The sequence below is a fragment of the Heterocephalus glaber genome, unplaced genomic scaffold, assembly GCF_053883595.1.
Source record: "Heterocephalus glaber isolate CG9 unplaced genomic scaffold, H.glaber_assembly_v1.0 deba00001773, whole genome shotgun sequence".
NCBI lineage: Eukaryota > Metazoa > Chordata > Mammalia > Rodentia > Bathyergidae > Heterocephalus > Heterocephalus glaber.
The window spans coordinates 11,668,476-11,691,385 of record NW_028258463.1 but is presented as its reverse complement, the minus strand read 5'-3'; the positions used below and the strand labels follow the sequence as shown (position 1 = coordinate 11,691,385).

The following is a 22,910-nucleotide window of genomic DNA, read 5'->3' as shown; positions in this document are numbered from 1 at the left end:
CCCTTTTTGGAGCTCAGATTAGCCCAAAATGATTGTTTCAACGACTTCTAATTGGCTTGGGAAGTTGCTTTTTTTCCTTGCATCTAAATATGGCCAGGTGTGATATTCCAGGAAGCAGATTCACACAGATGACCGCAGTGGGGATCCATGCTGAGGAGCCTGACAGGAAACTGCCCGGCTGCCCCATCTGACGCCTGGCCTCCGTGCACCCTGCTCACCACCTGCTGTCCATCCACCTGTCCACCTGTCTGTCCACGGCCCATCCGTCTGGTCTGAAACATCCTGGATGCCTGTCCCCCGCCAGACGCACCAGACACGGAGGGGATGAAACTCAGTGGGACTTGGACCCTGGACTCCCCCGTCCTTGCGAGGAGAAAGAGCCGAGGTGGACATGCCAGCCCGAGCAGCGCTGTGACAAGAGTGAGCAGGGAAGACTCCACCGTGTCTGGGAGGCGGGGATGGCTTCCCAAGAGATGTGGTGGAGACCGGAAGCTTTTCTCACAGATGCAGGGAAGGGGCAGGGTCTGCCCAGGACAGGCCAGCCTGTCGGCCCCGGCCTCTGCCCCTCACACCACACGACTCCTCAGTGTCTTCCTTTGAAGGGGTCCTATTAGTGGTTTTCTTTTCTTTCCTTCTGTTTTATTTTATTTTATTTTTTTTTATTTTTTGGTACCAGGGATCAAACTCGGGTCCTTGTGCTGGCGCAGCAGGCGGTGAAACCACTGAGCTAAATCCCCGGCCCTTGTTTCTGTTTTTTTGAGGTTTTGGGTTTTTCAGTTATTGTTGTTGAGACAGCGTCTGGATGTGCAGCCCAGGCTGCCCTTGATCTCACAGTGATCCTCCTGCCTCAGCCTCCTGAGAGCTGAGATTACAGGTATGAGTCCCCATGCCCAGCTCCCCATGCTTTTAAAAAAGAATTTGAAGCTGGCCATAGTGGCACACTCTTGTAATCTCAGCTATTGGGAGGCTGATACAGGAGAATCACAAGTTTGAGAACAGCCCCCTGGGCAGTTTAGTGAAACCCTGCCCCCAAATTAAAAATAAACTGGGCATGATGGTGCACACCTGTAATCCCAGTATTCCAGGAGGCTGAGGCAGGAGGATCATAAGTTCCAGCTCAGCCTGGGCAACTGAGTGACTTAGTGAGACCCCACCTCAAAAAAATAATCAAAAAGGACTGTGGATGTAGCTCAGCGCAAAGGCCCTGGCTTCAATCCCTAGCGCTGCCAAAGATTAAGAAGAGAGGGAATGTGAAAGCCATGGGACTAAATGCCCTCCTTCGTCCCCGCAGCCCTGGGCAAGGGGACCTCATCTGCACGAGGCTAATTTTATCTCCTTCCCCTCATTCCAGTTAATATCTTCCCTTTGTCTGGTAAGAGGGACAGGGAACTGTGACACAGAGGAAATATTTTGGCTCAAAAGTCTTCTTTCCTATAGGTCTCTTAGAAGTTCCACAGTAAACAAGAAAGCCAGGCATGTTGGCCACGCCTATAATCCCAGTACTCGGGAGGCTGAGGCAGGAGGATCCCACAAGTGCCTAACCAGCCTGGGCTCCACAGTGTGTCCAGGGCCAGTCTTAAATACATAGCAAGAGCCTGTCTCAGAAAAAATTAAAAAATTAGAAATAAATAAACAAGAAAATTTGAAATGAAATGAAACAAGGCTGTGACTAAATGCACAGCACAGAGAGCAAGCGCAAGGAGCCGCCCTTCGCTTCCCTCCCTCCGCAGGCACGTGCCACTCAGCTCCAGCACCACTGGTTCTGGAACTGTAGATCAGCAGGGTCCCCACTAACTGGCCTAGAGACCCCTTCCTGAGCTGGGCGAAGGAGCACAGCCTATGAGCCCAGCTATTCAGGAGGCCGAGGCAGGAAGATTGCAAGTTCCAGACCAGCAACTTAGCAAAATGCCTCTCAAAAGAAAAAGGCCCCAGGGAGGCAGCTCAGGGCCAGAGCGCTTGCTGCCTTGTGTCAAGCCCTGGGCTCCCTCCCTCCCCAGGATTGCAGCGGAAAAGGAAAACCAAGAAAGAACTCCATCCTAGGTCCAGGGCGGGGCTAGTACAGGAGGGGCCGGGAGCTCTTCGGGGACAGCCCGTTCTCCTGGGAGGCTCTGGGGCCTGGCAAGGGCCGGGGAGCAGCGTGATTGCACCTCCACCGAATTACAGCCCCACTCCAGGCTCCACTGCGCCCCGGCCCGTGCCTCCGAATGAATGGTGAGGGGTCCCGGACCCTAGGGCCTCAGGGCTCCTCCCTCCGCAGTGGTGAACAGTCACCCAGTGTGCCCCGGGAGGGCCAATTTCCCTCCCCTGTTGCCCAGGGCTGGCTCTGGCCTCCTGCCCGCCTGGTGATACTGGCCTGGCCAGGGTGGAGCTGGCCTGAAACCCTCAGAGGTGAGAGGAGGGGCCACCTCCTGGGAAGGTCTGCCTCCCACCCCCGGCCACCCTAATCCTGGGGCCAGCACCTCCAGCTTCAACTACTCGAGGGTGGGTGTGCGTGTGTGCTAGGTAGACCACAGCCCCCCACATGTTAGGGACAGAACAACGTGGAGGCCATGACAGATTTCTCCGTTTGATTTTGAGCGTTTAAAAAATAAAAAAGCGCAGGACCAGCCTGCGTGCCTTCCCTCGCACTCTGACCCTCAGGGCCCTGGTGCCCCACAGGCAGAGGGAGGCGGAGGTGCCATCCAGCCCAGGCACAGAGTCTCCTCCACTCGCCCAGCGTGCAACCCGGGAGGGGCCAGGACAGGAGGCCTCTGTTCTGGTTTCTGTCCTGCACACTCTGGGAAGCCAGGAGGACAAAGCCACAGGTGCATGGGCAGGGCTGGCAGGAGCACTTGGCGGGGAGTGGCAGAGTGTGGGTTCTGCTAAGTAGGGTCCCCAGCTCCCACTGAGTTTTCTGACCTCCTGGGTGGCTCCCCCAGAACAGCGGGATCCTGGGGTGCCGTGCACTCTTTCCAGGGACGCTTTCAAGCTCTCCTTTGTCCTGTTCGATGACTTAGACAAGAAGCAAAGATGTAGAGATTTTTACATTTATCAAAGGAATGAAAGGTCAAAAAGTAGGGAAAAGAAATATTCTGAATAGAAGTGCTCTGCACAGCACGTGCTGGCCAGGTAACAGAGGAAACGAATTTCAGGCTACTTCATTAGGCCAAGTTTCGTCAGATCTCACTGTTGTGTGCCCTGCGGGTGTTGGCCAAGGGCGACCGGGTGCCGGACAGTGGGGCGCCTGCGTCCTGAGTTGGTTGATGTCCCAGCCTCCCTCTGTGCAGTCAGGGCATGTGGAGGTCACGTCCCCACTGCTCGTGGAGGTAGGAGTGAGTGAGGGGCTTTTCTGTAAATGGATCTACAATTTCTTCCTGTAATCCCGGCCTAGTAACCATTTCTGAAGCACTGACTTTTACCCTCTCAGTGATTTCCCGGGAGCACAGCACAGCACCGAGGGAATCACTGCCGCGGGAAGCGAAAGCAAAGAACAGAGTCGAGGTTTCAGCCATAGTCTCGGTGTCACCGGAGCTGTGTCAAGCAGCGAGATTGTGACCATGGCCTGCGCCACTGAACTTTTACGAAGCCTTGCTGAGTTCATGGTGAGCGGTTACTATTTCTGCATCTGGTAAAATAATTTTGGTCTGCAGCAAATTGGATTTCTCATACTCCTTTCTTTCTACCGGAAATGCAGTTGCAATATTAAATTTAGAATCATCTTCTCAAACTAGGATTCCTAGCAGTGTTACCCTAAGGAAAAGGAGCCTGACTCTGCTGTAGCTGAGACAGAGGCAGAGCAAGCGTCTTCCCTTACGAAAGTTCTGAGACCCAAGCAGTTGAGGCCTCTTTCACACGAGGACTTTTCTGAAGTAACTTGTTTGTTGATAACTTTAATAAAGATCAGCTAAGAGTGTAAGTTTTTAAGGACTCCCAAAGTGAAGCTTAAGATAGTCATTTTGGGAATGAGTGCATACATCACTTTGTAGTGTGTATGAAATTACTACGCTGTGTGCTTATTTTAGTGTTTTGGGAAACTGGAGAATAAAATCTGTTCTTTAGCATAATAAATGTCTTATTTTAACATGTAAAAAAAAGTTTCATTCCACATTCAGCAGACTGCAAGGCAGGGATGACAAATAGGCATGGCAGAGCAGAAACAGCATGGTGCACACAAGGCAGCAAAGGTAACAGGAGATGAGAAAGTCTTTATTGACGAGGGGAAAATAAGCTTTGCTTGTCACATGTAGGACGAGGTCATTTGGTGAGTAACTCCAGGAGCTCATCACTCTCGATGGCAGGCTCCCTGTGGGGAAAGGCCAAGGCAGTGAAACTTCCCTGTCTCCTCCCATCACGGGGTCTCCAGGCATCCCCAGCCAGTTCCCTGCGTCCTGAGTGACAATCTCTTCCTTGTCAGGAATCCGCGTCTGGGAGCTTCCCTGCTATGTGCTCTTGCATCTGTTCAGCCAGGCACCCTTGTGCAGTGAACAAACTGCACAACAGTACTGGACTGGAGCATCTTGCTCTCTTTAGCACCTTTCCCATCATCCCATTCCCACTGAGTTTCATGGGCGTCCTCTTGGGGTGAGGGAGAAGGTGCTTCTATTTTCCTGGCCATTATCCTACGGTGGACTCATATGAAGCACGTGCCGACTAGGGCAGCCGTCAAGCTCAAGGGTTTTCGGGCTGGGGCTGTCAGTCAGGGTGAGATGGGAAACTGGTTTAAAGGACTCAGCACCAAAACACGGGACGTCCTTTGTGAGCCAGGACTGGTGGGGCACACCTGTCATCCCAGCACTCTGGGAGGCTGAGGCAGGAGCACTATTTCAAGCCCAGCCTGGGCAGTTCAGCAACTCACTGAGGCCCTGTCTCACAATAAAATAAATATTTAAAAGAAGCTGGGGATGGAGCTCAGTACAAAGGCTCTGTGTTCAATCCCATTAAGAAAAAAAAAAAAGAGGGCTGGGGATTTAGCTCAGTGGTGCTGCCACCTGCCTCGTAAGCACAAGGTTTCATGTTCAATCCCCAGTATGGAAAAAAAAGAGAATAAATCCAAAAGAGCCCTCTGGGGACAGGAGCAGGCTGGAAGCCCCTCTGCTGTCTGTGGCGTCACACGCCGACGGGGACAGAGACCCTGGGCACCACCCAAACACAGCATGGTCAGCGTGGACACTGGGTGTAAGAGCCACTTTTCCTGACCCTCAGGAGCTGCGTGGCCCCAGCAGGACACCCCCTGCCCCTTCTGCCCATCTCTGCCCCATGAAGTAAGAGGACAAACTCTGGCCCAGAGCTCTCCAGGGTGTGAGCTCGCCCTGGGCCAGGGACAGAACTGGTCACGGGGAAGCAGGGAGCCGGGCTCTGCCTCCCGCCTTCCAGCCTGGACTTCAGCTTCCAAGATTCGTTTCAAGACACCAGGCGCTCATTTACCTCCCAGCCTCTGGATCATGCACTCTGGCTCTTCTGTGCCGGTAACTCTGTTTGGGAAGAAAAGGCCACCTGAGTGACTAGGCCAGGACCACTGCCTCCTGGCCTGGGTGCGATCCTTCCCGGCATCCTGCATCTCATCCACCCACGAGACAGCAGCCTTTCTGGGGCCAGAGGCTGTGCTGTTAGCCACTCTCTGCCTCTGCCACAGTGCCACACTAGTTGGGTGTCCAGCAGCTCACACGTGACTTGCTTTGCTTTTGGACTACTGGGGATTGAACCCAGGGCCTGCACACGGAGCTACATCCTCAGCCGTTTTTCTTCTGAGACAGGGTCTTGGTAAGTTGTTGCCCTGGCTGGGGTCAAACTTGCACTCCGCCTACATCAGCCTCCCAGAGCGCTGGGATGACAAATTCATGCACACCTGTGATCTCAGCACTGGGCGGCTCTGGCAGGATGACTGCAAGTTTGAGCCCAGCCCAGACAACTGAGCAACTTCCTGAGACCATGTCTCCAAATGACAAATAGTAAGAAGGGATCGGAATGTAGCTCAGCGCAAAGGCTTTGTGTTCAATATTCAACCCCACAAAAGTTCAATAACACAAAAAATAAAAAAGCTAAATCAAGAGAAAGAGTAGGATGCCTGCTATTGCTGGTGCTCTTGATCCTTATCAGAAGATCCTAGAAGTTGGAAAGGAAGAGAGAAAACTATCATTGTTTGGATAAGAAATGAAGGACCAGGCCGGGGATTTAGCTCAGTGGTTCCGCCGCCTGCCTCACGAGCACAAGGACCCGAGTTTGATCCCCGGTACCAAAAAAAAGCAAAAGGAATGAAAGACCACCTGAAAGCCAAGAGATTCAAGCCAGACACCACTGGAAGTAGTGTGAGCGTCCAGCCGGGAGCCCGATGGGAAACAAGGAGGCCACTCGCCCCTGCACGGCCTTCCTGTGTTCCACGCACCAGCCGAGAATGGGGAAAGGCCTCGGTACAACAGGATTAAAATGCAGCCCACAGCAGCTCGGGTGAAACTTCACACAGATGGGGAGATCCGTGTGGGGCCAGCGAGAACACTCCCCGAGTGACCAGTGAGACACCGGGTCCCAAGTACGCTGTGAAGACGTCAGCTCACACTAAGCTTGGCTAGGCGAGAGTTAGCCTGGCTTACGTTCCTCAGAGATCTCGGGGAGTTCACTTAGAAATCCCTCACGTACACCTGTCAGTGCAGGAACAGGGCACAGCTCAGTCTTAGTGCCTGAGGCGGAACCTCAGGTGGGAGGCACAACTGGCGGGGCTGTTCGGGTGGTCCACTCGGAACCTGTTACCAGGCCCGGCTGCGGGCAGCAACCGTGAATCAGCTGTCCTTACCTGCCTGACGCAGAGGACGATGACGACTGTGATCAGTATCATAACCAGGGCTGCTAATGTCCCGATGATGTATTTGTATATATATGTTCCTTTAGGAACATGTTCTCTGAACTGAAGAAAGAAAACAAGAAAGAATGAGAGTTAAAGAGCAGAGACGGGAAGGGTGAATGCTGACCACCAGGGTCGGGCTCTTCAGGGGAGCGGCTCGCAGGGTCTGGAAACCACAGCACAGCCGGGGGCTGCGCGTCCTGCTCTTCCGCACCTGATCTGCACTCTGTCTCCGGGTCAGTTCCTTATTCTCTAAGCAGAGCAGCGGGGGTCACTGTCTCCCCCAAGGCTATGGGGGACCAGACAGCGGCTGGGAGGCCTGGTCTCCCCACTGGGGCGGGGCACGCACACACACGGGGGCTCGCTGTCCTCACCATCCGAGGCGTCTGCTGTCCCTTCTGCTTGCCATGGGCTTCTGTCCCCTCCAGCAACTGCTGCTGCTCCCCCTGGGCCTGGGACACCGTGGCCTCCCGCTGCCCAGTCAGAAGCATCAGCAGGCGGCGAGACTTGGCGATGAGCTTGGCACAGGTGAGGGGCGCGGGGGGCTCAGCACAGTCCATTTCCAAAATGCTGATGACCTCGGTGATGAACCCTCTCACGTTGTCGTCAGGGATGAGCGGCTGCAGCAAGTGATTCAGCCCTGTTTCTAACCTGACCACCAGGGACGGCAGCACTGGGGAGGTGATGTGTGTGGGGGTCGGGGCCGAGCCCGAGGCAGAGTCTGCAGCAGACACACGCAGGTCCCCTGGTGCTGACGGGAAGCCTCCTGGAGGGGAGTCCATGAGGCTCCTCAGTGCCTGGAGCCCAGGCCTCTTTGCTGTTCCGAGGGACACAGGGAAGAGAGTCCCAGCCAAGCGATGACTCTTTCGTGACTGCCGGGCAGGTGGAGTTGGCTTCATTCTTAGCGCTCTGTCCTTCGCGTGGTTTAGAAACCATATGCTGTGGGTGAAGTCTTTCGCTCTGCTTCTCACCACAGGCTGGGTTCTGGAGGTGGGGGACCTGCCCAGCCAGGGAGCCGGCAGGGAGGAAGGGGTGGGCGCCCTCTGTCCCCTGTCCACTGTGTGCAGCCTTCTTCCTCTCGGGGCCTCCGCCATGCTGTCTTCCTGCGTCGGAGCCCTTCCCACTGCTCTCGATAGTTGGGGCTCCGGGGTGGGACCCAGAAGGGGGGGCTGTATATGCCCGACAGTGTCTTCTTCCTTCTTAACCTCCTCCATTTTTGTCTGAATTTCTCCATTTAACCAATTTCTGAGCAAATACAGCTCTTCCAATGCAGTTTTGTTGGATTCATGGATAAAGGAGGACTTCTTTATATCCTTCTTTACAGGATCTGTGTTATCTCCATGAAACACTTTTGGAAAAAGCCTTGCAATGAGTTGCAGTAGAGCTGACTGCACAGCCTCTGGGTTTCCCTCTGAGAGATAGGGCACCGTGTAGTTGAGGGCATGGATCGCATCACTTTGGCCATGAACCGGGAGCTGGGCGCTCACGATGTCCCACCAGGGGGCCACACTTTGCTGCGAAGACGTCTCAGGCTCGATGCTCAGCTGGGTGCTGGTGCTGTTGTTCCGGGCCTGCAGCGCCTTCATGAGCGCCCCAACCATGTTCCCCATGGCTGCTGCCTCAGCTGCCAGGAAAGAAGAGATGGCCTTCGGTCAGGGGACACTTCTGTCCACAGCCACAGGTCCCGGCCAATACAATAGGGGCCAGGAAATATTCCACTGCCACTTGCAAGGGAGAAAATAAACCCAAACTTAACCCTACGAGAGGCAACAGCAGAGAGAGAAAAGAGCTCTGGGCAAAGTGGCTCCTATCAGAAGGTCCCATCGAGGACAATGCAGCCACGCTCCGAGGACAGAGTGGAAGACCAGAGTGCCAGGCAGTCGCCCGCTCAGCAGCCACTGGGCAGGTCAGCGGGCTCCTCACCTTCCGACCCCGTGCTATCCCCACCAGCTGCAGAGGGAGCACAAGGCCTCCTCTCACGGCTGCCTCCCGTGTCTCAGGTTACCGCTGCCAGCACAGAGGACCACAGTGGAAGACAGCCTTCCAAGGACAGCGAGGCACACGCCGGAGCAGAGGCCCCTTCCGCTGTCGGGTCTTCACCCGGGCGCGTCCTTCCCACTTCCCACCCATTTCCTTCCCTTGCTCCCTGCTCCTATGTTCCAGTTCTAGAACAAAAGGCTCTGCTTGGAAATTTAGACCGTGCGCGGCACCCTGATTGGTTCCAGATTTGGGCCAGGGTCTGCGGTAGAGGTTAAGAAGTTTTTAATTTACGCAGTTGTATCTCATGGGAACTAATGTGGGAGAAGTCTACAGAATGACCACAATTTCTGGATACATGTGACTGCTTCCTAAACTGTACAAGACAAAAAACCACTCCTGTCAGATGCCCGCTCACTTCCATTTCCCTGCTTCCATTTCCAGCTGCACTTGGGGAACCACCCAAACTTCTGACTGCACGGAGGTCAAGGGGACCCTGTGTAACTGGGTCTCTCTCCCAGGAGAAGTAAGGCCTAGGGTCCTGCGCATCGGAGCAGGTGACAGGAATCGGGAGAAAAGGAGGCGGGTGGGGCTGTGGAGAGCCTGATCTGGGGACAGAGATCCGGGCCCCAGCACTCGACACCCGTCTTATTCTCCTCCTCCTCCTCTGTCAATGGAGCCGAGAAACTCTTGTGCGACTCACTTCCGGGAGAGAAGGGAACATGTACTCAGTGAAAAATGGTTTGAAAAGCAAGCAGCGTTGCTTTTATATAAGCACCAAAGTGCTGTGATTCCTTGTGTGTCCCAGAGCACCAGTAGAGTCCTGCACTCCAGCCGTCTGCGTGAGCAAGCAGGCACAGGTTGGCACCATTCTGTGGCACCAACAAGGCTGACCGATGGGCAAACACCTGAGCACCCCAGAGTCATGTGTGGGGGGAAATCTTGAGGCTCAGAGCGAGCTCCGAGGGACAGTGACAGCCTGGGCGTGGAGGAACCGCTGCCCTTCCCGGAGGCGGGAGCAGTTTCAGTTGTGGAGTCAGAAACCCCCGGCTCCACATAGAATGGCAGCCCTTATCCTCTTATAAGACTGAAAAATAGCACGAAGCCCAATCGGTCGAGAGCTGCCCCATGAGGCAGCACCACTGGCGAGCCGCTGCACACACAGCCAGCCATCAAACTGCACTGCGCCTCAGGACCGAGGAACCAAGGAGGACACCGAGCAGAGCAGCACGCGGTCTGTGGCTGAGAACCTGCTCCCTTCCCTCCATTTCTCATTCTTGTTCCTTGCGCATGTGCCACAGTGGTCTGCTTAAATCCCTGGACAGGAACTGAGAATGTGATTGCACCAAGGCAGCAGCCTAGACATTCAGGCTGCATGAGGACAACTACAGCAAGGACACCATTACTTAAACATGTAACTCCTGGGCCGGGGATTTAGCTCAATGGTTTCGCCGCTTGCTGCGCAAACGCAAGGACCCAAGTTCGATCCCCGGTACCAAAAAAAAAAAAAGCAAAACAACCCCATGTAACTCTGCCAGCTCAAGATCAAAAAGTGAAAACCAAATAAAAATGACACCATGGGCTCTGTCAGGTTTCTCAGGAGACTCACGGCACTGTATGGTGTAGGACAGACAGGCGCCGTCACAGCGCAGCTTGACTGTCGGGCACACAGCCTCGATATCACTCTTAATTTGGCAGAAGCAGCAGGCCATGTGGCTCGGCAAGATCCTGCGGGCAGAGCACAGAGAAGCAAATTAGCAGAAGGGTTCCTGCAGTGTCAGGAGACACAGGCCAGGCCCCAGGGCCATGCAGAAAGGAGCTCTGAGGCGGGCCGGGCCTGGCACTGGGTGGCCACCCGGGGGCAGAGTGCTGCTCAGGAACACTGGGGATCCTCAGGAAGGAGGCCGAGCTGCCCCACAGAAGGCTAAGCCAGGCCCACAATAAAGGTCGGACATGAGCCCAATGTGCCGCTCGTTCAGGAGCATCTCTCCCTGCTGGAAGGGCTGGCTGTGATGGGCATGCACAGGGAGACAACAGCCTTCTGTGCAGTCTCAGTGAGGCCCTGTCCCCATTGCCATTAGGAGGGGGAAACACTGCACCTTCCTCTGGGCAGAAAAACATCTCAGTTCTACCTACATTGTGCTGTGCAGCAACTGCAGAGACTGCATGGGTCAAATCGGGCCCCTGTGAGCATTCAACACGTGAGCAGGGCTGGGGCGCAGCTCAGGGCAGAGAGCTTGCCTGGCAGGCCTGAGGGTCCAGGTTTGAGCCCCAGAACCACAGAGTAGAAAAGGAAGGAAGGGAGAGAGAGAAAAGGGGAAAATGTAATGTGGAGAGGAAGCTGCAAATTCCTAATGCTCCTCAAAAAGAAAAGGGTAACTGTTCTCTAATAGAGCAGCGGCAGCTAACAAGTGAAGAAGGAATGCCAGAGTTGGAAACTGGCATCTGACAGTCACCCGTGTAACAGTGGATCAGACAAGGGTCATGGCGGATGTGCAGATGGATAGGAAGATGCTTAAGGTCGGATCTTCACTGATCTCCAGTTCTTACCCCCGGGTTTGAAGAGGACAATCACCACCAGGAGGAGCCCTGGAGGATGGCTGCGGAGGAGGCAGCTCTGACTGGGGAGGGGCAGGCGCCAGGTTGGGAGGGTCTGAGTGTGGGGCTGCAGGAGCTCTGGGAGAAGCACAGATCGGAAACCCAGGGGTGCGCACATGGCGTCAGCCAGGGGGTGACAGGCGCAGGGCCCAAGCAGCCCGCGGGCCAGGCCTCTTCCGGCGGGAGCTGCGCGGCCTCCCTCCCCTCTCCTCTCGCACCTCCAGCTTCTCTTTCCCCAGCCTGGCCAGTGTGGGCCGGGGCAGTCATGGGACACACAGCTGTCACCACGGCCCACAGGAGCTGCAGTTCAGTAAACACCTCACACATGGAAATGACCCCTGCCTGCATCGCACATACACACGTCTCACCTCAGCACTCAGGCTGACGTGGAGATCCAAATTCCCTCCCAGCCAGGGAAACCAGCAACTTAGAGACCTCGAGTCAGAAAGAAACACTCAAGGGCTGGGGATTTAGCTCAGTTTTTCTGCCGCCTGCCTCTCAAGGTCCCGAGTTCGATCCCCAGTACCCAAAAAAAGGAAAGAAAAACTCAAAAGGCTGCCATAGACCTAAATGTAGCTATCCAATTCTGGGAGGAACCAAAGGAGAAAACCCTTGCACTGTGGGTAGACAGTGTGTGCTTAGACAAACATTTCTTAGGAAGACACAGAAAAGCACAAGTCAAGCAAGAACAACCTGCTACATTATGCTCCCCCAAAGTTTAAGAATTTAAAATTTCTGTTCTTCAGAAAAAGAGACGCCACAACCAGAGAAAAGATATTTGCTGAACACTGACCAGTGAACAAGGACGTGTAACCAACAGTCCGAGCAGCTCTCAAGCTCACTATGGAAGCCCAGGCTGGGCTCCAGCTCACAGGATCTTCCTGCTTCAGCCTCCCAGAGGGCTAGGATGACGGGTGTGGGCCACCACGTCTGGCAGCAACTGCAGTCCTCACACACCGCTGCCGGGATGTACTAAGTATTACGCTAAGTGAACAAAAGGGACACAGGGAAGCCCACTACTGCGCCATCCATCTGTACACTGTGCTGGGAAGCGAAACTATGGGGCCCTCGGGAAAGACTGGCCCTCTGCAGGGCTGCCGGTGGGAAGTCAGCAGGAGAGCAGGGGGGGCTGCACCCCTGTGCTCATTCACCCAACTCTACGTGGGAAGACTGAATTTTACCAAACGGTCGTTAGACCTCCAGGAACCTGACTTAAGAAACTAGCAAAACAGGCCCCGCTTGGTGGCCCACACACGCCTGTAATCCCGGCACTTGGGAAGCTGAGGCAGGCAGATTGCTACAAGTTCTACGCCAGCCGGGGCTACACGGTGAGAGCCTGTCTCAACACCCCCACCAAAAGGGAAAAAAGAAAACAAGTAGTAAAAGCAAACCTAGGAAAAATAACTTACAGTGTTTGCAACGCCAGAGTCATGGTGAGGATGTTCTCCAGCACTTCAGGGCCCACGTGTGTTGCTCCCAAGTCTCTGCAGGAGAAGAGAGATGAACAGTCACCCTGGGAACACCCTACACTGCAGCAGGCACCTCACGGACGTCTGAGGATTTCGCTTTTGCCTTCCCGGTGAAAGAAGACAGCGAACAGGTGTGTTTATCACGGAAGATAATCCCAGAGACCTCTTCAGGAAGAAACTTAATATTTGCATCACCAAATTCATGACCTTGACATGCACTAGTAGAGCCTGTATTTAAATCAGCCTCTTATTTTCATATTGCATTTCCCTGTCCCTCTGCCTGCCTTTTGGCCTTTTGATAACAGTGCCTCTGCTTTTGGGGTCAGCGACGGCCCTATCCCCAGCACCGCTCTCTGCCCTGTGAACTGCTCTCCTACCCTCAACATCAGTTCTTAACCCTTCCCCTTGCTAGTAACTTTTGTCCATAACCTTAGTAAAATTAAAATTAGATTCAATGCAGAAATACTTCACCTTTGATGGAAGGAAGCGAGAAGGGCAGAAGCCCGAGTATGACTTAGATGAGTACTGTAATACTTACAGGTGTTTTAATGCTGGTAATTTAAAAAGAGATGGATCTTCGATAGTTGTCAGAGGGTTATTGTTGAGGACTCTGAAAAATGCAATGGAATTAAAATTATCTATAGTTTCAACACGCATGAGACTACATGAAAAGTTTAAGGCAATGCCTGACCCACACAGCGCCCTGGGACACCCTGGGCGGAGCCTGCAGCACTGAAGGGCTAAACCACTGGGTGCCCACCAAGCTAGCCGAGTACAGACTTCCGGGCCAACCTGACAAACCATGCTGACATTAAGCGTTTGTTCAGAAAAGTCATCAAATAATCAAACCGGAACTACTACTACCTACCACAGGCAGCAGGAGCATCAAACCCATCCCTCAGAGTGGTAACTTTATTGAGAGTTCCTGGCAGATCTAGGCAGTGGATTTCAGAATCAAACAGGCTCCCCCAATTCAAGCTGACCACTGTCAGTATTTGGCAGCAGCACCAGGGTTTCCACTCAGGAGATTCACTGGCTTGTAACCGTGGGACACAGGGAAAATGCAGACCGAATGCAGGCTGAATTCATCTACTTTGGGAAGTGCCCTCAGATAAAAACCTGTATTCAGTATGAACGTACAAATTGGCCCAGTGAGCAGGCTGGATGGGGCCTGTGCAGGGAAGGAGCCCGGATGGCAGCCTCCATTCCATCAGTGATGAATCTACCACCTCTGGGGCAGGGAAAGGATTTCAATGTAGAAACACCCACGGTGACAGTGCCGGGTCACACTGGCTGCAGGAGGCCTGGCTTCTTGCCTTGCCAACTTGCCTTTGGGAAGAGATGCACGAGGCACCTGTCTCACTGTGGCAGAAGTGAACTCAGCTTTGTGAATAGAGACACTTGACCCAAAACAACATTGTGACCATTGTGCCAATCTTTTTTTTCAAGAGTGGTCTTCCCTATGTCACCCAGGCTGTGGGCTCCAGCAGTCCTCCTGCCTCAGCCTCCTGAGTAGCTGCGACTACAGGTGCATACCAACCCCTGGGTCACCGTGCCAATGTTGGGAAGTCACCAAGTTAGTTTTCCAGGTGCAGCTCCATTGAGATCACCTCAGTATTAATGTCCCGAACCAGTCAGCTCCTGTCATCTCATCACCCGGAAGCAAAAGCTTTCTCTCTTAGAAGACAACACCTTCCTGGCTCCTCCATGATGGGTCTTTTCCAGCCCACTCACCCCTGCTTAAATTCAAAAGCAGACCCTGCTGGGCGTGGTGCTCCACACCTGTCATGCCAACACTTGGGAGAGAGGTGGGAGGATCCCTGGGCGTTTGAGCCCAGCCTGGGCTCCACAGTGAGTTCCAGGCCAGCCTGGACTGCACAGGAGACCCTGCCTCAAACAAACCTCTCGCCCCCAGTTAGGCACCAGCACACTGATGAGAGGGAGAGGAGGTTGTTACAGATGAGGATGCAGATGCTGTTAAGCCAACTCCGGGCACATCCTAACCTCCGTCCAGGGAATTAAAAATGAACTGTGTGTGGCCGGATTTCTAATCCCCGAGGCACACAGATGGTCTGTTCCCAAATGGAGTCGGGAGAATTTGCACAGGGTCTGCAATTCCCTTCGGGCCACTGAGTATCATAGCATTTTTCAGGTGAAAGGGAGTAAAGCCCACACTCCCTGCCGAGCACAGTCAGAGAGAAAGTACATGGAAACAGACGACAGCAGCACACTTTCTTACAGATGCTCTTCACACCAGCGCTCAACACGAGCATCGTCCTTCCACATCTCAAGGCTCCCACTGCCCACGGATAATTCCTAGCTCGAGACCCAGACACTTGTTGAGAAATAAGCCTCGGGGTGGCTGGGGAGAGAAGGGCCCTGCAGCAGGCTGCCAGGAGCCCCTTCTGCTCCCCATTTAGAAGACCCTGGCACTGAGAAACCATCCACAGCTCTGGCTCCCCAGGGGATTTGTGTAAACGCTGGCTCTCAGCAGCTCCGTGTTGCATTTAAGGGGTCAGGAGCTCTGCAGCGAGCAGGAATCGGAGTTCAGCTCCCAGTTGGCAGTTCCAGGCAGGCGCATCTCAGAGCAGCCTCCCCGGCAGTGCGCACGTGTGAGCTCCTGGTGCGAGACCCGCCCTGCCCACGCCAGAGCCAGTCCTCGGATCGCAGAGTGCGAGGTCTGCAAGGTACACTGGGCTTGGGCCTCTTTGGCCTGACAGCCCTCACTGGACATAATGAGTGGATCTTACAGCGGACCTTGCAGAGTTCATACGGGACACAGAACCAGTTCGCAGAGGACGGCATGGGGTTTTTAACACACATAGTTTTTGATTTTACCCGTGTTTAAGCTTTCATTTCACTTACACTTGATGTAAAAACTGCATCCCGTGCCATGCACTAAATGTTCCGGAGCTGATCCGAGAGACAAAATTGCCACGAAGATTTCTAAAGAGGAAAAAGAAGAGGAGGAGGAGGAGGAGGAGGAATTTTTCTAAAGTTTTACCATTTGGCAGTGATTGTAACTCATACACAGTGAAACAACCTCACTACGTCCTGCATGCGCTAGAGAAATCTCACTGCAGAACAATGCAACCTTATGATTAGACTTTCATATTTATACGTGAGGCACACCGCACAGCACGCAGTGAATGCTCAGGGAGAACGCGTGTTGAGCGATTTTTCTTGCTCTACAACAGGGGATCCCAGCTCCCGTCCAGGGCTTTGGGGCAGGACAGGTCCTTGCTGTGGAGCTTTGTCTTTCAGCGCTGCAGGGTGAGCAACAGCATCTGCTCAGCAGGTGCCCAACAGCACATCCACAGTCACCGAATGTCACCTGGGGGCAAACCCACAGCTCCTGAGAACCATGAGGCCAGCACTCACTCTACCTGTGCAGTGATCCTCACAGAATCTTAGCTAGGAAGAGAAAACATCTGTGTATAATTCAGTGACATTTCACCATGTTCCAATGTAAGTAGCCAGGGTGTGCATAAAGTTCAAAATATAATGAATTTGTTTAGAACTTACACAAACTGCAGAAAGGGTAGTGAGTCAAATGTCCCTCTTTCAATTGAATGTATTTTATTGTAGGATAAATCTCTAGGAAAAGGAAAAGGAAAACGTTACCTCGATTAGTTGTTAGACATCTACTTGGCATGATAAACAGTACACCTCAGAGTTGATACTATTGGACACAATTTTTGTCCAAACTCTTAATCTTCCCACTTGTACTTGAACTTTCTGGAGACCCTGGGTCTGACTGCATCTCTCCTAGAGTCTCTCCTTCACGATCTTCGTAAATAAAACGTGCAGCTATAGAGCTAGATAAACTTCAGAGGTAACCTTTCCTGACAGCAGGAGAATTTCTAGGTTGCCTTGTATTGTCTCATCAAATCCAAGAGTGTGAGCTCAATGTTGTAATCTCTATACGCAATTTCTAATAAGGAGAGGCATGTTCTCACGTTTACATAGCTCCCTGGTTTTCTTCTGTCTTCTAAGCCAGTTCAATAGCAGCAGAAGTAAGAGCAATCCATTTATTTCACTTGAAATGCAGTTGCTCTTCTCATTCATATGCAACACCGTGACCTAAACTCAGGTTTTCCTTCCTCTCATGGGAATGGCAATTCAGCTTTGGTTTCATATTGCCTTAATATTCTAGGAATGACATTCACAGCTCTGGGCCCCAGTGGACAAAGCATAAATATCAAATTCTCATCCTAAAGAACAGAGGACATCTTCTCATTTGTAAGCGGACAGAAATAGCATCCAACTCTTTCCACCTTGGCAACAGGTTGGAGAGAGTTTCAGAATTAGTGAAGACCTGGGGGCACTTCTGATGTGCTTACTGAGGGTGAGCCTGTCTAGCTGCCCCACTTCTCCACCATTTCGGGTATCTGCTGTGAACATGGCTGTGAACAATGCCTACGCTGAAACCCTTCTTCTAGCAGCTTAATCATCTGCATCATATTATGTACCTGAATCACATTAAATGGTCACGACTTTCTGGCTCAAAGACATCCAAATGTAAAATTTGAATGGGGTTTAGATTTTCTTCCCCTGAAGCTAACTCTATTTGTTCTACTGATCCAACTTTCTTGTATGCCAGAGAGTCACTATTTCCTGCTTTTCAGGCCACCTGTCATGGCACGTTTTGTCCACAGCACTTGAAAGTTTTGACACCGTTCTGCACTTGCAGGCCAGATCAAAACAGGCTGTGGATCCGGCTTGGTCCCTGGGCTACAGACTAAATGTGACCAAAGCCGATGGCAGACGAGCACTCAGCAATCGGGTGTGAGTGGGCATCAGCCAGTGCTCAGGTCCTGCACCACTGCTCCTCTGTACCCAGGCTCTCCCACCTGAATCTTGTTTATGACACTGAAAAACTGAAATGAGCGGCGGTGTGTGGTGCTCGAAGGACCGGCACTGACGAACACAGCCGCAACTTTACTGCTGGGAGAGATGGTAGGGGCTGTCTGACCTGTGCTCCCCACATGACGCGCGGCACTCGTGACCCCTGAATAGATACCACGGCCCGGCAACTCACAAGTACTCCAGGGACAGCAGGCCTGCAAAGGAGTCTTTTCGTAATTCAGTCAGGGAGTTTCCACTGAGATTTCTGGAAAATGAAAAGGTTATTCCTGGATCAAATTTTGCAAAAAAGACACAGGCTATATAGTAGTCAAAAGGAACGAGGAAATAAATGCTGTCTTATTCTGGTGCCCAGCGTGTAAGCTGATGCAATAGTTTTTAGGGGAATTAAAGTTTCATATCTAGAACAGTTGTCACCACAATAATCCTATTTCTAGATCTCCATCCTACAGAATGACTTAGCAAGGTTCACAGAGAGGCACATACAGCGATGTCCACTGCATCCGCACATGCAAACACGAAAACTGGACATATTCTGATCAGCGGTCATAGGGCAATTGGTAGGCCCACACCTATGGGGAAAGAGAAACCTGACACATCCCAGGAGAGAGCTTCCGGCTGCAGGCTGCAGCGCGTGAGGGTGCTCTGGCTGCGACCGACACCTGCCACCCCACCGATGGCCCGGGTCACTGCGGCTCATCTGGCGGGCCCGGCAGGTGTCCCCTTCCTCCCTGTCCACTTCCTGTGCGTCCCTCCCGCTGGCGCTGGCTCGGTTGAAGGGGACGGCCCCCCCCCCCCCAAGAGCAGCACCGCTTCCTCCAGCAGGGTGTACGAGTAGCTGTGCTCCCCTGGTAGAACCTCCACACAAGCTCCCAGGGGCCAGGCAGCGGAAACGCCTGTTCTGCTGCGTGTAGACACCTATGTAAGGGGAATATGGGGGGTCTGCGAGCTCAGAGTAGCGGTGACCTCGGGGATGGGGACCTGGGGAACACAGGGCGTTTTCCCTTCCTACCCATTAAGGGTGGAATCGTGTTTATCTGTGTGACAGATGATGAACACTACTTGTTCCTTATTTCAAGGAGAGCCCACGACACTTCTTTCCTTATTCTTTGCTGTGGTGCTGAGCATGGAACCCAGCACACCTCAGTCAGACCAGCAAAGTGCGCTACCGCTGAGCACGCATCAAATTTCCTTCTCGCCATAACCATGGAATTTCAAACCATCGAGGCTGATCCGGGACAGGGAGGGAACCTGTTTTCACAGGGATCGACAGCATCTGAATTCTGGACCTAGCAGCTCACTGCGATGCAGACTCTCCAGCCCCTCTACTCACAGTCTCTCGGCCCACTGGTACGTTCTCCAAACATTCTCATCAAGGGAGGAAATAGAATTTCCTTGGAAATTTCTGTGAAGAGCAGGAGAATGAAGAGACTATGTAAGAGAATCATGGTCACTTGGTGGGGAAATTGAACAGACAGAAAATACTGCCTTGCACAAAAAGGAAGCGTGTAGGCCCCCTGATAGGATGCGATGGCTCCTCCGCAAAAGTGAACATCTATCCTCCCCGTCCCAGCTCCGGAGCGGGTGACACCTGCCAAGTCCTTGCCATGTAAGTGGTCTGACCGTGACGGCCGCTGCTCAGGCCCCAGGTGACCAGCGGCTTTCCCTCACCGTCACCGTGTGATTCGATCCCCAGCAAGGACAGCACCTAGGGCCTGCAGCCCCTTCAGCACTAATGTACACCAGCTCCCCACCACCCTCCACCTTTAGAACGTTCTTTCCATATTTCCTTTCTTGTTTTGAGGCAGTCTCCTAAGTCACTAAGCTGCCCGGGGCTCATCCTGAACTTATGATCTTCCCACCTCAGCCTCGCAGGGTGCTGGGATCCCAGGCGTGCACCGCCTGACCTCTCCCTTGTGATGCCTTTCCCTTGTCTTCCCCTCTGTCAGTTTCATGTTTGGGAGACACGGTCATCCTTCTATGGCTCCCACTTCATTAGGCCTGGGCACAAAATGGATGCCATGTGTGCCAGGCCAGGAACACACATGAGCCTGGGCAGCAATATAAATAGCTGGGACTCGTGTATGTGCCCAGCTCTGGAGGAAGTGTGGCAGAGGCTCACCTCCTATGAGGTGGCAACCTCCCACAGTTCCCTTTTTATGCACAAGGAAACAGAGTCATGAAGCCTAGTATTTGCCCACGGAAACAAAACAGAGGAACCCCTGGGTCCAAGTGCAGCACTCTGGTGCCCAGTCCTGCCCTCTTCCGTGCTCTTCTTGCTTCTTCCATACCGGGATTGAACCCAAGCCCAGGCCCGTGGGCCAGAACCACCCCTGTGGGCCAGGACAGACCTCCATGCACCATGCCTGCATCACAAGCAAAGGTCCTGAGTTCAATTCCCGGTACCAAAAAGAAAGAACTAACCTACTGGACAAGGGCAGCTCCAAATGAAAGACTAGGAAAGGAGCACAGTGGGAGGGAGACCAGAGCACAGTGGGAGGGAGACAGGGCCTAAGGAAAAGGTAAAAGCAGAAAGTCTGTCCACATGGGCTGCGGGCGGGGACAGCACAGGGACCTTGAGAGAAGGCGGCCACGTCAGGGAGAGTGGGGCACACAGAGGAGGAAGGTGACACTTACAACACGGTGACATTCCTGTTGTGTGCACTGGGCTCGAGGGCAGGCACCTCACGCAGCCTGCGGGTGGGGCCGAGGTCAGTGCAAGACAAGGTCTCCTCCTGGCAGGAACAGAGCTCGCATATGTCCGTCGTGCTGCTCTGTGCACCTAGCACAGTTAAAGCTTTCACCTCCGATGGCTGTGACAGCGTCACCCCCGTCCGTGTTACAGGGGCTGTAGGTTTCTGCAGGGACGGAGAGTGTGCAGCCTCTGCGGAGGGCACGGCAGTGCTGCTGGGATCCATGTGGGAAGGTGGGCCTGTGACCGGGGGTGATGGGCCACGTTGAGTGGGCCGAACCTCAGGTTTTTCAAGTTGATGTGGAGTTCCAACCACCACCTCAGGGAGTTGCTGATGCCGATCCTGCTCCTCCTCCTTCTTGTTCAGGTGTGAAAGAAACTTTGCTGCTTTTGAGTGCTGCCTGTCCAGAGGTACAAAAGGTACTTCACCTGCCTGGTGGTCTGCAGGGTGATGGGGCCCCAAAGTCTGGATCTTCCTTTTGAGGTGAGGAGGCTGAGCTAGAAATTGATTCTGACCCCCATCTACCATCTGAACCAGTTTTTGGAGCCTCTCTCGCCAAGGTAGCTTGGCACGAAGACCTTGATGTGGGGCAGCAACCTTATCCAGCTGTGGGGACAGCTGTCCTGCAAACCTCTGAGGTGGAGACAACATCTTGGTGGGCGCTGAGGAATCCGGGTAAACAAAGCCTCCAGGGTCTTCTGGGGGAGTAAGAGCAGTGAGTGATTCAAGCGGGAGATCAGAATCAAGGGAAGAGGTTTTATTAGCCGCTAGGGGCTCAGAGTTCAGGTGAATTTGGGATGGGGTCCAGCCCGTCTGTGGGACAGCCAGGATGGGCAGGCACATCTGTTGCCAGTGGAGCAACAGTGTAGCCCAGAAACAATGCAAAATCATGATAGGGCAAGGTTTAGTCGCACAGATCTAGGCCAGTAGGGTGCTGACCCTAGGTCTGCTAGGACCTTTCTGGCAGCCACCTGTGTTGGCAAGTGCCTTGGTAACAGTGCTCACCCACATTCTGCCACACCCCACCCTTCCTGTATGACATCATAGTGGAGGAAACCTTTCTCAGGGCTGCCCACCGGTGCCCAGGCCTGACTCTCTTTCCCTTAAAAAGCGACAGTGGCTTTTCGCAGGGCCTCTTCTCCATACCAAGGCCAACGTGTGCTCTTGGGCCTGCACCAGCCATTGGGTGGGGTGGGGAAGGGCTTCCCCTGGAAGTTAGGGCTTGCTCTTGGGATGCTCAGAAGTGTTGCAGCAGAGAGGAGCAGCTCTGTGCTACAGCCAAGTGTTACAACTCAGTGTGGTGGCTCTGAAACACAGCTCTGAGGCACAGCTGAGCTTTATTGCTCAGTGTGGCAGCTCTGGGTCACAGGTCTCGTTCTTTGAAGACTTGAGAATCTGATGGTCCGTTGAAGAGGTGGAGATAAGCCTTTTAGTATGCCAGTGAGCCCCAGTGGGCTCAGAGGAGTCTGGGGCTCTCTACCAGAAATGAGAGCCTCCTTATATAGGGAGCCACAGGGTAGGTGAGCATGCTCATTGAAGCGGGGGCGGGGGGGGGGTGGGGGGAGTTACAGAACATTCCTGACAGGGTCCAGGGCTCAACAGGACCTTCTTGTGAGAGGGCAGGGCTTCACAGAACATTCCTGAAAGGTCACACAGTTCAAACACCCACACACCACTTTGATACACTGGGCAGGAGCCCAGCCACATAAACTTACATTTCCAAAACAAAACATTGCGTGGAGAAAAAAATGGAGGCAAGGCCAGGGCCTGTCTTACTGTTTAGCACTGCTCTATCAGAAGTACTGGTCCAGCCCTGGCAACTGGAGCTCTTCCCGCTCCACCCTGAAACCCAGAGTGAGTCTTCCTCCCCTTGGCAGCACTGCTTCCAAGCAAAATCAAGACCAGGTGGGGTGGAGGCAGGAGAGCACATCTGAAGGTGATTTCTCCCACAGTGTTGCCATTTGCTCTGAACTCGGTAAGGGTTCCATGTTTCAGAACTCAGTCCTCTCCATCAGATTCGGGCTGCACAGACATCCCCACTGTGGTGACTTCACAATTTCAAAGGGAGTTCGAACCCGAGACGGAGACCATGGGACCAGTAGATACTTCAGATCTGAAGGCAGGGGCAATTTTTATTCTCCAAGAACCACAACACCCTGGGTTACAATGAGAGCAAAGCTTCAGAGAAAGCACTGCAAGGCTGGCCATGTAGCTCAGTTGTGCTGCACCTGCCTCACAAGCACAAGGTCCTGAGTTCCACCCCTGGTACAAATTTTTCAAAAGAGAAAAAAAATAAAATTTCAAGGTTTTGGTTTGTAAAGAGGTCTATGTAGGATGTACGGTAAAGTGGATCTAGGGAGATTTTGGCCTCTGCGAGAGAAGGTGGGCAGTGTCCCGGAGGCCCTGTGTACCTGAGCCAGGAGGGAGAGGGGGAGAGAGAGAGAGAGCGAGCTGATCATCCTCCTGCTCCCGGGTCCCCCCTTCTGCCCCAGA

At 53.3% G+C, this 22,910-nt stretch overlaps 1 protein-coding gene across 2 annotated transcripts; it reads right to left on the bottom strand.

Annotated features, from left to right (window-relative positions):
• Positions 1–4,164: 4,164 nt before the first annotated feature.
• On the bottom strand, positions 4,165–22,857 carry LOC101722787 (leucine-rich repeat-containing protein 37A). Of its 2 annotated transcripts, XM_087202357.1 has the most exons (12): positions 20,362–22,857; positions 19,058–19,129; positions 17,900–17,971; positions 16,384–16,455; positions 15,724–15,804; positions 13,397–13,468; positions 12,799–12,873; positions 10,401–10,519; positions 7,189–8,438; positions 6,767–6,877; positions 5,404–5,450; positions 4,165–4,282 (listed from the first exon to the last, which is right to left on the bottom strand). In XM_087202357.1, exons 1-12 carry the CDS (start codon positions 21,306–21,308, stop codon positions 4,234–4,236), a joined length of 2,967 nt encoding a protein of 988 aa, XP_087058483.1. In that variant the 5' UTR covers positions 21,309–22,857; the 3' UTR covers positions 4,165–4,233. The 2 variants fall into 2 exon arrangements, with proteins under 2 accessions (XP_087058483.1, XP_087058484.1); XM_087202358.1 differs by lacking the exons at positions 19,058–19,129; positions 20,362–22,857 and adding an exon at positions 18,211–19,036.
• Positions 22,858–22,910: the final 53 nt, after the last annotated feature.